This window comes from Cebus imitator, unplaced genomic scaffold (assembly GCF_001604975.1).
Source record: "Cebus imitator isolate Cc_AM_T3 unplaced genomic scaffold, Cebus_imitator-1.0 Scaffold122, whole genome shotgun sequence".
NCBI classification, from domain to species: Eukaryota; Metazoa; Chordata; class Mammalia; order Primates; family Cebidae; genus Cebus; species Cebus imitator.
Window position 1 is genome coordinate 2,812,623 of NW_016107437.1, and position 14,404 is coordinate 2,827,026.

Genomic DNA, 14,404 nt, shown 5'->3' on the forward strand with positions numbered 1-14,404 from the left:
TTAGTAGAGACGGGGTTTCACCGTGTTGACCAGGATGGTCTCGATCTCTTGACCTCGTGATCCACCCGCCTCGGCCTCCCAAAGTGCTGGGATTACAGGCGTGAGCCACCGCACCCGGCCTGGTATGTGTTAAATTTTTAAATTTTTTTTAAGAGACAAGGTCTTGCTGTTGCCCAGGCTTGAGCTCAGTGGTACCATCATAGCTCATTGTAACCTCAAACTCCTGGGCTTAAGCAATCCTTCCACCTTAGCCTCATGAGTGGCTGGGACTGCATGCAGGTGCACGACACCACATGTGGACAGGATGTATGTTGAGTATTGAAGTGAGCCCAGAGAATGTAGCATCTACACAAGACTTGAGGCATTGTGTGGTAGGAAGGACACAGGCTTTGGGCTCAGATGTAGCTGGAATTGAAGGCCAGCTTTACTTCTTCAGCTCTGTGTGTACAGGGACAACTCATGCACCCTCCCTGAGCATCCTTCTTCTGTTCTGTAACTGGGTCACTTATCTGTGTACGGCTGCTGAGGGAATTGGCTTGTTAAAGCAGGTAAGGGGCCCGGACAGAGCCTGGTCCTCTGTTAATATGGTAATGTCTGGAGCCCATGTTATTAGCTTGTTCTTTCTTTGCTGCAGAAATGGAAAATATAATAAAGTGAGGAGGCAAGTTGAACTACTTTAAATGTGGCAGTTAGAGAGAAATAAATTGGAGGTTATGCCCAGAGCTTTTTTTTTTTTTTTTTTTTTTTTTTTTTTTGCGATGGAGTCTAGCTCCATTGCTGAGGCTGGAGTGCAGTGGCATGATCTCAGCTGACTACAACCTCTATCTCCTAGGTTCAAGTGATTCTCCTGCCTCAGCCTTCCGAGTGGCTGGGACTATAGCTGTGTACCACTGTGCCCGGCTAATTTTTGTATTTTATTTTATTTTTGAGATGGAGTTTTGCTCTTGTTGCCCGGGCTGGAGTGCAGTGGCACGATCTTGGCTCACTGCAGCCTCCACCTCCCTGGTTCAAGTGATTCTCCTGCCTTAGTGTCCCGATTAGCTGGGATTATAGGCGCAAGCCATCATGCCCAGCTAATTTTGTATTTTTAGTAGAAATGGGGTTTCTCCATTGGTCAGGCTGGTGTCTAACTCCAAACCTCAGGTGATCTGACTGCCTCGGCCTCCCAAAATGCTGGGATTACAGGTATGAGCCAATGTGCCTGTATTTTATTTTTAAATTTTTATTTATTTATTTATTTATTTTTGAGACTGAGTCTTACTCTGTGGCCCAGCCTGGAATGCAGTGGCGTGATCTCAGCTCACTGCAACCTCTGTCCCCCAGATTAAAGCAATTCTCCTACCTCAGCCTCCTGAGTAGCTGGGATTACAGGTGCTCGCCACCATGACCAACTAATTTTTGTATTTTTAGTAGAGATGGGGTTTCATCATATTGGCCAGGTTAGTCTTGAACTCCTGACCTCAGGTGATCCACCCGCCCTGGCCTCCCAAAATGTTGGGATTTCATGCATGAACCATTGTGCCCGGCCAATTTTTGTATTTTTTTAGTAGCGGCAGGGTTTCATCACGTTGACCAGGCTGGTCTTGAACTCCTGACCTCAGGTGATCCACCCACCTTGGCCTCCCAAAGTGCTGGGAATACAGATGTGAGCCACCATGTCTGGCCTGCTGTTATTGTTATTTTGAGGGTTAAAGTGTTGTATATGACTTTTTTTGCATATGACTTTCATAAATAAACTTTATTGATGTATAATTTACATAAAATAAAATACAGCATTTTAAGTGTACAGTTTCATGTGTTTTGACTAATGTGTCATTTAAAATTATATACACACACACACACACACACACAAATACACATACACATACACACACATACACACACACACACACAATGTAGTAGTTTTGATAATAAGTTTAGGAATCCTGCAAGACTGCTACACATAGCAGAGATCCTGTACCTTTAAAAGAAAAAAGACAGTAGTAGGCCAGGCGCGGTGGCTCACACCTGTAATCCCAGTGCTTGGGGAGGTTGGGGTAGGACGATATCTTGAGGCCAGGAGTATGATACCAGCTTGGGCAACATAGTGAGACTCCTGTCTCTGCAAAAAATAAAAAATACGAGTTGAACCTGATGGCATGTGCCTGTAATCCCAGCTGTTTGGGAGGCTGTGGTAGGAGAATTGCTTGAGCCCGGGTATTCAAGGTTGCCTTGAACTGTGATGGCACCACTACACTTCAGCCTGGGTGACAGAACCAGACCCTATTTTTTTTTTTTTTTTAAGAAAATTAGAGATTGGGCATGGTGGCTCACACCTGTAATCCCAGCACTTTGGGAGGCCAAGGTGGGTGGATCATGAGGTCAGCAGTTCGAGACCAGCCTGACCAACAGGGTGAAACCCTGTCTCTACTAAAAATACAAAAGTTAGCTGGGCGTGGTGGCATGTGCCTGTAATCCTAGCTACTCAGGAGGCTGAGGGAGGAGAATTGCTTGAATCTGGGAAGCAGAGGTTGCAGTGAGCCAAGATGGCACCACTGTGCTCCAGCCTAGGCGATAGAGCAAGAATCCGTCAAAAAAAAAAAAGGAAAAGAAAACTAGAATAGTGGATAATGTTGATGGTTGCACAACATTGTAAATGGAAATTTACACCTAAAGATGGTTAAAATGGCAAAGTATATGTTCTCTATATTTTCATTTTACCAATTCAAAAAGTAGCCTGGTTTCATTTTTATCCACTCTTAGTAAATTGTCATTCCGCATAACAGGATGACTCGTATGAGGCTGTTGTAAAGTCATAGCCAGTCATAACAACGCCGGGGCTCTGTCCAAAGGGACCCATCAATGCAGGTTGGTGGAAGTTGTAGTTATCACCCATGAAGAGCTTTGTGTTGTAGACAGTTAGCTGCTGACAGCATGAGCAGCTTCCTGGATAATGCACAGATAGCTGTGTGTTTTGTTTTCCTGTTAGCATTGTTTTCCCATAAGGTTTGTTTCTGTACACGTTTGGGGTACAGGAGATAAGAGTTTCCTTTAAGTGGCAGCTTGAAGGCTGGGGTGTGCACCTTCTTAAGTCTTGTGCTGATACCCAGGGCACAGGGACGTCCTGATGTGGCGTGCAGCGCTTCTGGTCCTGTGTCCCCTTCCTGACCCTTAAGCCTTGTGTGGGTTGTTTTGTGATGTTTTGAGTATCCCATCCCAACAGCTGATCTCAGCAACTTCTTTTTCTGTGCAGTGCCAGATCCGCTTTGGAGGGAGAAAGGAGATCGCCTCGGATTCCGACAGCAGGTAAATATGTGTCTTCTAAAATCATTGACCATCGAGGTTGAAAAGGCAACAGAAGGTGACTGGCTTCTGTTCTCTGCCTCTGCAGCCGAGAGGTACAGTGCAGAAATTTGAGTCACCCGTGGATTCTCTGTGCAGTGACTACTCATCTCAAACACTCCACATTTTCCATAATTCTCTTTCTAGGAATCTATTCTGAAGGAATTATTCAAGATACCTTTCCATATAAAGTTATTTTCAGGATAGGTAATAATTATAAGAACTTAGATGTCTAAATACCCAATAATTGGGAAATAGTTAAAGTATAATGCATTAATAGGATAGAATGTTATACAGTCATTAAAAATGATATTTATATAGAATTTTTTTTCTTTTTTTTTTTTTTTTTTTTTTTTTTGGATGGAGTTTCGCTCTTGTTACCCAGGCTGGAGTGCAATGGCGCGATCTTGGCTCACCGCAACCTCCACCTCCTGGGTTCAGGCAATTCTCCTGCCTCAGCCTCCTGAGTACCTGGGATTACAGGCACGCGTCACCATGCCAGGCTAATTTTTTGTGTTTTTAGTAGAGACAGGGTTTCACCGTGTTGACCAGGATGGTCTCGATCTCTTNCCTCCGCCTCCCGGGTTCAGGCAATTCTCCTGCCCCAGCCTCCTGAGTCGCTGGGATTACAGGCACGCGCCACCATGCCCAGCTAATTTTTTTATAGTTTTAGTAGAGACGGGTTTTTACCGTGTTGACCAGGATGGTCTCGATCTCTTGACCTCGTGATCCACCCGCCTCGGCCTCCCAAAGTGCTGGGATTACAGGCTTGAGCCACCGCGCCCGGCCCATAGAATTTGTTTTCAACAGAAAAGCACGTAGGTAGTGATTTAAAAATATGTATGTAGTAAAAGGCATATGTTGTAAAAAGAGCAGGATACGAAATTGTATGGATGCAGAGTGGTCCTAGCTATGTCAGATAGCACTGGCCAAACACACTGAAATGTGGCCTGAGGTAGCAGTAACGGGTAAGAATATTGGGAATATTGCTTTCTGGTATGTTTCATGTTTTTTACTGTGATTATCTGTTTCTTTTATGATAACAAGTATTTCCTAAAAATGGGCCAGATGCGGTGGCTCATGCCTGTAATCCCAGCACTTTTCGAGTCCTAGGCAGGGGGATCCCTTGAGGTCAGGAGTTCAAGACCAGGCTGGCCAACATGGAGAAACCCTGTCTCTACTAAAAATACAAAAACTAGCTGGGCGTGGTGGTGCACACCTATAGTCCCAGCTACTTGGGAAGTTGAGGCAGGAGACTCGCTTGAGCCCAGACTAATTTTGGGGAAAATCAAGGGTTTGGGGGTGGATGTTGCAGTGAGCTGAATTTGCACTACTACTTTCCAGCCTGGGTGACAAAGTGAGACAGAGTGAGACTGTGTCTCAAAAAAAAAAAAAAAAAATCTTAAAAATGGCCATTGACATTCACAACCCAGGAAAGGCTGACATAATTGCATAAGCTGTTAACATTGGCTGAAAGGAGACACATAGGACTTGGCAAAGGTAGGAGACACAGAGGCATCCAGTCCTTGCTGCAAATGCGTTGTGAGCTCAGTCAGAGCTGAGTCGCGCTCTGCAGACCCTGGGGTGGCAGGAGGGACTTTCCTGCATAGGAAGGAAAGGGAAGGGAACTTATTTGCTCAACGTTCATCTCATCCTGGAAACTGTTCATGTCCCCCACCCTCTCACCCTAGCCCACCCACCCATGTCCATCATTCCTTTTTCAGTCCTTTCCTTCCTTTGTTCTTCTGTAAAACTTTAACAGCCATGAGTAAAGCATGTAGACCTGCCTGGAATAGAGCTATGAGGGTGATTTGAAACTGGCATAGGTTTAAAATGATACATCTTATAATCCATTCCTTCTTTGCTTAGGTTTTCTCCATGACATGTATCACCCTCCAACAGGCTATATATACATTCAGCTTTTTATTTTGCTTATTATCTGTCTCGTCACTATAATGTCAGCTATGTTCAGGCAGGGATGTTTTGCTGTCTTGTTTACAGATGTCTCTCCAGTGCCTAGAAGCATCTAGAAGGTACTCAGTAAAGATTTGTTATCCAGATGAGTATGTGTATTACATACTCATCCATCATCATGAAAGGATGTTTCTCCATTTTTAAAAAAAATTTACTTCTCAGTGTTTTACACAAGCACTTTGTGCCTATCATACATTAGATTCTCAGTATATGTTTGTGGCATTAGATCATTAGGCTGATTGATCAATTTAGTCCTTCTTGAGGGCCTGGCTTTGGTCTACACAGGGATCCAAGGTCTGCTTGCGTCAGAATCTCCTGGGAGACTTATTGATGATACATTGTCTAAGTCGCATCCTAGTTGTTCTGGAGCAGGTTGTGTATATGTGCATGAATGTGTGTGTGCATGTACTGAAGCCGAGGAGCTTGCTGAGAATTTGCATTTCAGCAGGCTCCCCAGGTGATTCTGCTAGACACCAAAGCTTCCAGTCCAGTCAGTTTTTAAGGGCCTGAGATGCAGAGGTAATTAGGAAGGACTCCCCTTTCCTGGCCAGGTTGGTTTGTCTGTGTGTATGTGTGTGTGTGGTGGGTGTCTGTATATACACGACTTCTTGATCAATTTTCTTTATTACCATGCTGTCCATTTTCTGAGAGAGGCAATCCTCCTCTGAATGTTAGGTTAATGTGTTCTTACACAGGGTATGCCTCGTCCAAAAACCCAAAATTAGAATGCTCCAAAATCCAAAACTTTTTGAGTACCAACATGATGCTCAAGGAAATGCTAATGGCAGCAAGTTGGATTTTGGATTTTTGGGTTAGGCATGCCTAACTGGTAAGTATATGATACGCATATGCCGTAGTCCAGAAAAACCTGAAATTGGAAACTCTTCTGATTCTAAGTATTCTGGATAAGGATTACTGAATCTATATAATAGAATTTACTGCCATAACCTTTGTTACAGAAAATGTTGTTTTATGTAGAAAAAAAAAGTTAATTCCTTCTGTGACAACTGTCATTTATGGCTAAAAGGAGTACACTGCTTACTATTAATAATAATAGGCCAGGTGCTGTGGCTCATGTCTGTAATCCCAATGCTTTGGGAGGCTAAGGTAGGAGAATTGCTTGAGGCCACTAGTTTAAGGCTGCAGTGAGGTATGATCGTGTCATTGCACTCCACCCTGGGCGATAGACAGAGACCCTGTCTCTAAAAACAAACAAAAAGTAATAATAATAGTTATAGTATGTGACTGCCTTTGTTGTGTTTTATTTATGTTGACGCTTAGTCCTCAGGAGGAGTAGAGGTATTATCCTTTCTTTTTTTGTGAAACGGGGTCTTGCTCTGTCGCTCAGTCTGGAGTGCAGTGGTGTGATCATGGTTCACTGCAGTCTCAACCTCCCAGGCTCAAGACCTTCCCACTTCAGCCTCCCAGGTAGCTGGGACTACAGATGCAAGCCACCATACCTGGCTAATTTTTGCATTTTTTGTAGAGATGAGGTCTCACTATGTTGCCCAGGCTGGTCTCGAACTTGTGGACTCAAGTGATCCTCCCACCTTGGCCTCCCAAAGTGTTGGGATTACAGGTGTGAGCCACACTGTGCCTGGGTTATCCCTTTTTTACTTTTGAGAAAACAGATGCAGAGAGGCAAAATGCTACAGCCTAGGTTAGACATTTTGGAAGGGCCAGAGTTCCATGGTCTGTTCTTTCTCTGTTGTATGATATTTAGTGACTAAATTGGTTTTGAGGCTGGGTTAAAAAAAAAATTATTCTCCTTTACCCCAGGGGGATTCCTTCTTAATATCAGAGCCTTGGTCTTACCTTTGAAATATTTTTGGCTAAAGGTGGCACCACCTTCATGTTGGAAAGGCCACATCATCATCCATATTCTGTGAGAAAGTTGAATCTCAGCTGGGCGCAGTGGCTCACACCTGTAATCCCAGCTCTTTGGGAGGCTGAGATGGGCAGATCACTTGAGGTCAGGAGTTTAAAACCAGCCTGGCCAACATGGTGAAACCCAGTCTCTACTAAAAATACAAAAATTAGCCAAGCGTGTTGGCACATGCTTGTAATCCCAGCTACTTGGGAGGCTTAGACCGAAGAATCGCTTGAACCTGGGTGGCAGAGATTGCAATGAGCCATGACTGCACCACTGCAAGACAGCCTGGGTGAAAGAGTGAGACTGCATCTCAAAAAAATAACTAAAAAAGTCCTCATGCAGTGGCTCACGCCTGTAATCCCAGCACTTTGGGAGGCCGAGGCAGGCAGATCACCTGAAGTCGGGAGTTCGAGGCCAGCCTGACTAACATGGAGAAACCCTGTCTCTACTAAAATGCAAAGTTAGCTGGCCATGGTAGCACAGTCCTGTAATCCCAGCTACTCGGGAGGCTGAGGCAGGAGAATCACTTGAACCTGCGGAGGTTGCAGTGAGCTGAGATTGTGCCATTACACTCCAACCTGGGCAACGAGAGAAACTTCTTAAAAACAAAACAAAAAAACCCAAAAAACCAAAAACAAAAACCAAAAAAAAAAATTTAAAAAAAGGAAGAAAATATGAAATATTGGTTGGCTGCTTGTTTGTCATTTTCCTCCCTTATTCCTTCCTGTCTCTATTGTTAAGCACAATTATTGGCATAAAAGAGGTTTTCAATACCCATTTTAGACTGCATTCTAGCCTGGGCAATAAAGCAAAACTCCTGTTCTCTCTCCCTCTTTCTCTTCCTCTTTCTTTCTCTCATTCTTTTTTTTTTTTTCCTTCTTTCTCTCTTTCTTTTTTCCTCAAAAAAAAAGAAAGTTGAATCTCAAGATGGAAAGTCAATGAACGTTTGAAAATAACTGTTGGTCAGGTGCAGTGGCTCATGCCTGATTGGGAGGCCGAGGTGGTTAGACCATGAAGTCAGGAGTTTGAGACCAGGCTGACCAACATAGTGAAACCCCATCTCTACTAAAAATACAAAAATTAGCCAGGTGTGGTGGTACACGCCTGTAATTCCAGCTACTTGGGAGGCCGAGGCAGAAGAATTGCTTGAACCGGGAGGCGGAGGTTGTAGTGAGCCGAGATCATGCCACAGCACTCCAGCGTGGGCCACAGAGCAAGACTCCATCTCAAAAAACAACAAACAAATAAACAAAACAAAAAACTGTTAAGAGGACTGACAAGATAGATGACTTGCCACCCTTCCTCACCCCTGATGGCTGGCCCAACCCTGGAGTTGAGTTCAAATCCGCTCTCTTCTCTCCAGCTCCTCTGCTGGGCTGTGGTCCTCATCACCAGCATCTCCAAGCTCTCCCCGTTCGTTCTTGCCCTGCTTTCACCATACTGAATGCAGAATGCAGATTCCCTCACCTCATGCCCCCCTTGAAATCTCCCAGCTGCCTTCTCTTTGCTCTTGGGAGAAAGACCCACATCCTTTACACAGTGTGGAGGCCTCACATGCTTTCACCTGCTCTCTGTTCCAGCCATCTGGCATTTTTATCTTTTGTTTTTAAAGCTTCTCACTGCTTTTTCAAGGAGGTTTTTTTTTTTTTTTTTTTTTTTCCTGTAGACCAAGTCTCGCTCTGTCACCCAGGCTAGAGTGTAGTGTCATGATCCTGGCTCACTGCAACCTCTGCTTCCTGGGTTAAAGTGATTCTTCTGCCTCAGCCTCCTTAGTAGCTGGGATTATAGGCACCCGCCACCATGCCCACCTAATTTTTGTATGTCTTATAAAGATGAGGCTTTGCCATGTTGGCCAGGCTGGTCTTGAACTCCTGACCTCAGGTGATTTGTCCACCTTGGTCTCCCAAAGTGCTGGGATGACAGGTGTGAGCCACCGTGCCCAACTTTCAAGGAAATCTTCCGTATTCCTGACATCACTTCCCTCCCTGCATAGTCCAGTTCGTCTGGGCCTGCTTTTCTTGCTCTGTACCTCAGTGCCACTAACTTTCCCTGCAAAGGAATGAATTTGACCCGAGGGCTGTGCTTGGCTGACCCCTGTGCTGTATTGTTATAGTTTATAAATCTGTATAAATTACACATTTGTATTATAAATTGATTTGCCCATACTTTTAAAAATTTTTTATTTTTTGAGACTGAGTCTCACTCTCTGACTTAGCTGGAGTGCAGTGGCACCATCAGGGCTCACCGCAGCCTCAAAGTCCTGGGCTTAAGCCATCTTTCCACTTCAGCCTCCCAAATAGCTGGGACTGCAGGCGTGTGTCACTATGCCTGGCTAATTTAAAATTATTTTGTTGGTACAAGGTCTCACTGTGTTGCCCTGGTTGGTCCTTTTTTTTTTTTTTTTTTTCTGGAGACAGAGTCTTAGTTGATCACCCAGGCTGGAGTGCAATGACATGATCTTGGCTCACTGCAGCCTTCGCTTCCTGGGTTCAAGCAATTCTCCTGCCTCAGCCTCCCGAGTAGCTGGGATTATAGGCGCCCACCATCACACTGGGCTAATTTTTGTATTTTTAGTAGAGATAGGATTTCACCACATTGGCCAGGCTGGTCTCGAATTCCTGACCTCAGGTGATCCACCGTCCGTGACCTCCCTAAGTATTGGGATTACAGGTGTGAGCCACCACGGCTGGCCCTGAAAATGCTCTTGTGTAGGTCATGAGTCTCACTTGATCCTTGTGACCACCCTGGGATATAGGCAGGCAAGAAGGGGACAGTTTCCTTATACTTGCAGGCGTAAAAGTTTGGAGGTGGCCATTTGTGTAGCATTTTCTTTTGCCACCTCCTAAGTGCTGGGGACACAGACCTAGGGTAAATGGACCACATGGTTTATGGATAGTGGAACGGCAATATGGTCTTCCTTCTCTAGCACTGTGTCCTTTTTTTTTTTTTTTTTTTTTTTTAGCACACACTTTCCCCAAATGAGCGATTCATGTCGAAGCATGAACTTAACATCATGTTAGGTGTTAAATGCATGGTATTAAATTCCTTTCAGTTGCCTAATGGCTGGGTTATTCTCCTTTTAATTCTTTTCCAGTCTCAGTGATGTCAGGGAGAGGGACTTAGTTTGGTTTAAGCTGAACTAAAGGAAATCACAAATATTGGATCTTTTTTTTTTTTTGAGACAGAGTTTCACTCTTGTGGCCCAGGCTGGATTGCAATGGCTCAAACTGGCTCACCACAACCCCCACCTCCTGGGTTCAAGTGATTCTCCTGCCCCAGCCTCTGGAGTGGCTGGGATTATAGGCATGCGCCACCACACTTGGTGAATTTTGTATTTTTTGTAGAGATGGGGTTTCTCCATGTTGATTAGGCTGGTCTCGAACTCCCACCTGACTCAGCCTCCCAAAGTGGTGGGATTATAGGTGTGAGCCACTGCACCCGGCCTGGATCATTTTTTTGTATTTTTAGTAGAGATAGGGTTTCACTGTGTTGGCCAGGCTGGTCTCGAACTTCGGACCTCAAGTGATGCACCTGCCCAGGCCTCCCAAAGTGGTGGGATTATAGGCATGAGCCATGGCGCCTGGCCTGTATTTAGTTTTTTTTGTTTCATTTTTTTTTTTTTAAATCTCCTTCTTGAATTAATTATGTTTAGTTTTAAGGCTACTGTTTTTATGTCACATGATGCTAGTTTTCTGTTTACATTTGTGATGAAGCTTTCCATTTTTTTTTATTTTAAAAGAATTTTCCTTTTTAAACAGGCGTATATAACTGAACAGAGTGAGTCAAATTCAAGACAAACAAGTAAATAATAGTATATGTCCTTACATCGAAAGAAAGCTGCAAGGTGTTGGTGGAGAAGTAATGTTTCAAGGAGAGACAGTGCTAGCAGGACAGAGCAGCCATTGCTGGATTGGGAGCCGAGATGGTGCACTGTATTATTTTGCCAAAATACAAAATCCAGGGTGGATGTGTGCAGGCGTGTGTGTATGTGTGTGTGTGTGTGAGAGAGAGAGAGAGAGAAAGAGAGAGAGAGAGAGAGATGTTTGATCTTGTGATGAGACAGACACTGTGAGATGCAGCCGTCTTCATATGGAACGTAAAACAGCATTGACATTAGGGGAAATGGCAGGCAAGACTTGTTTTTTCCTTTGGATAGAGGCCTGAGAAGCCTCCCCAGGAAGAAGTGGTGGCAGCTGCTGGCCTCCAAAATGTGTGCTTCTCCTCTTCGCTTTCTGTTGGTGTTGTTTTCTAGCTCTGTTTTTCCCTAGGAACAAAGACTCATTCTTGTGGTTCATTAAAATTATTCCATGTTCTTTCAGTCAGACTGGCCTGAGATGAAGCTTTAGGATATCTTTAGAATATTTTGCCTTCTAGAAATAATGGCCCAGGAGCTTTGTAGGCCCTAGAAGTTACCTCAAAGACTAGACACATGACTGTTCTGCCAAAGTGTCTTTACTCCATATGGAGTCAGAGGACGTAATCTGGAAGTTTTCCCTTTGAATTATGAACAGGAACGATAGTGGGGGCAGTGGAATCAGCATAGGCTTTGGAGCTTGGAGTTTGAATCCTGGCTTTGCCAGTTCCGAGTTGTGTTGAGATTTTGTACAAGTTTCTTTCTAGCACCACAATTTTCACCTGAATTTCCTCATCTCTGAAATGGGTAGTATAATGGTATTCACCTCAGAGGGCTGTTATGAGTCAGATCCCGTGCAACCCGTAGAACACTGCCTGGCAGGTAGTAAGTTTCCAGTAATGGCTGGCTGTTGTGATTTTCATCATAATGACATGCAAGGTGTTTTGACACTTGGTAGGCGTTTACCACACACTCACATACTGGATCTCTTTACCATATGGGTAGCAGTGGATGGCTTCAGGGAGAGGGACTTAGTTTGGTTTAAGCTGAACTAAAGGACAAAATAATTGTGCCCCGTGAGTTGAAAGGAGAATTAATTCCCTTGTGCAGCCTTTTTTTTTTTTTTTTTTTTTTTTCCTGGATAACTTAAAAGAATTTTTTTTTTTTTTTTTTTCTGGCTGTGGTGGCTCATTCCTGTAATCCCAGCACTATGGGAGGCTAAGGTATCTGGATCACTTGAGGCCAGGAGTTTGAGACCAGCCTGGCCAACACGGCAAAACACGCTCTCTACTAAAAAATAAAAAGATTAGTGGTGCATGGTGGCGCATGCATTCATCTTAGAGCATTTAGAAAGTGTTAATTTTGTTGAGGTGCGGTGGCCCGCACCTGTAATCTCAGCACTTTGGGAGGCCAGGGTGAGAGGATCACTTGAGCCCAGGAGCTCGAGACCTGTCTGGGCAACATGGTGAAAACCCATGTCTACAAAAAAAACCCCCAAAATTAGCTAGCTGAGCGTGGTGTTGCAGGCCTGTGGTCTCAGCTACTCAGGAGGCTGAAGTGGATCACTTGAGTTTAGGAGGTCGAGGTTGCAGTGAACCATCATCACACCACTGCATTCTAGCCTGGGTGATGTGAGTGACACCCTGTTTCAAAAAAAAAACCAAACAAACAAAAAAAGTAATTGCTGTTTTTTGTGAACCTTTTAGGTGACTGTCAGAACAAATCATAGGAGAGCATTTCTTCTCCTTTCAAAGCATGCAAGGAAAGAATGATTTGTTTTGGTGATTTATTTTTTTTAACCTGTTGAGGAATTAGAATCAGTTTTGGACTTTTCAGGAAGCAAAAAACCAAAATCAGCTGCGCTTTGTTGATCCCGATGTTATTCTTAATGCGGTTGAAAACTGTCACGTGTATCCCCCAGGGGACCTAAGAAATGAAATGGCTTTTTCAGGAATTTTTTTCTCTCTTAAATGTCTCTGAATGTTGGTCATGTGATTTTTATCTTCTCTGCATCACAAGTTTCTTACTAGCCTGTAACTAGTTTAAGGTGTTGACTGGATGTTATGAGTCTTGTCATCTTGGCCAAAAATCCTGGGGTTCATGAATTGGATTCTCCCTTTCCCTTACCCTGAGTTCTTTACTTCCACTTTTGAGGCTCCATAGTAGACTGTTCTGATTGCATACTTTTATTTTACTGCTTGATTAAATGAATTGTTTTTTTTTTCTTTTTTGGAAAAAAGATTATTTCTAGCAATGGGGAACCTCTAGGACATTTAACAAATCTAAGCCCGCTTTTTTCTTTTGAGACAGGGTCTCACTCTGTCGCCCAGACTGGAGTGCTCACTGCAACCCCTGCCTCCTGGGTTCAAGCAGTTCTCCTGCTTCAGCCTCCCAAGTAGCTGGCACTACAGACATGTGCCACCACACCCAGCTAATTTTTTGTATTTTTAGTAGAGATGGGGTTTTGCCATGTTAGCCAGGATGGTCTCCCTCTCCTGACCTTGTGATTCACCTGCCTGGGCCTCCCATAGTACTGGGATTACAGACATGAGCCACTGCACCTGGCCAATCTAAGCCCATTTTTTTATCTAAAAATTTTTTTTTTTTCAGACAGAGTCTCTGTCGCCCAGGCTGGAGTGCAGTGGTATGATCTCTGCTCACTGTAACCTCTGCCTCCTGGGTTCAAGTGATTCTCATGCCTCAGCCTCACGAGTAGTTGGAATTTCAGGCACACACCACCACACCCAGCTAATTTGTTTGTTTTTTTTTGGTGGGGACAGAGTCTCACTCTGTCACTCAAGCTGGAGTGCAGTGACAAAATCTTGGCTCACTGCAACCTCTGCCGCCCTGGTTTAAGTGATTCTCCTGCCTTAGCCTCTAGAGTAGCTGGCATTACAGGTGCCTGCTACTGTGCCCAGCTAATTTTTGTATTTTTAGTAGAGGTGGGGTTTCACCATCTTGGCCAGGCTGGTCTTGAACTCCTGACCTCGTGATCCACCCAGCTGGGAGTGATCCCAGCACTTTGGGAGGCCAAGGCAGGTGGATTACAAGGTCAGGAGTTCAAGATGAGCCTGGCCAAGATGTTGAAACCCTGTCTCTACTAAAAATACAAAAATTGACCAGGCACAGTGGCTTACACCTGTAATTCTAGCACTTTTGGAAGCCAAGGTAGGCAGATTGCCTGAGCCCAGGAGTTCAAGACCAGCCTGGGCAACATGGTGAAACCCTGTCTCTACTAAAAATAAAAAAATTAGTTGGCTGTGGCTGTGTGCGCCTGTAGTCCCAGCTACTTGGGAGGCTGAGGCAGGAGAATTGCTTGAACCTGGGAGGCGGAGGTTACAGTGATCCGAGATTGCACCACTGCACTCCAGCCTGGGTGACAG

General features: G+C 44.4%; 1 protein-coding gene across 4 annotated transcripts in view; it reads left to right on the forward strand.

The window, feature by feature from the left end:
- SNX29 (sorting nexin 29) overlaps positions 1–14,404 on the forward strand; it is a 589,908-nt gene that overhangs the window by 26,494 nt on the left and 549,010 nt on the right. For all 4 annotated transcript variants that reach the window (XM_017540017.2, XM_037742524.1, XM_017540015.2 and 1 more), the window contains exon 3: positions 3,233–3,285. In XM_017540017.2, coding sequence (XP_017395506.1) covers positions 3,233–3,285 — 53 coding nt within the window. The remainder of the gene's footprint in view (positions 1–3,232; positions 3,286–14,404) is intronic.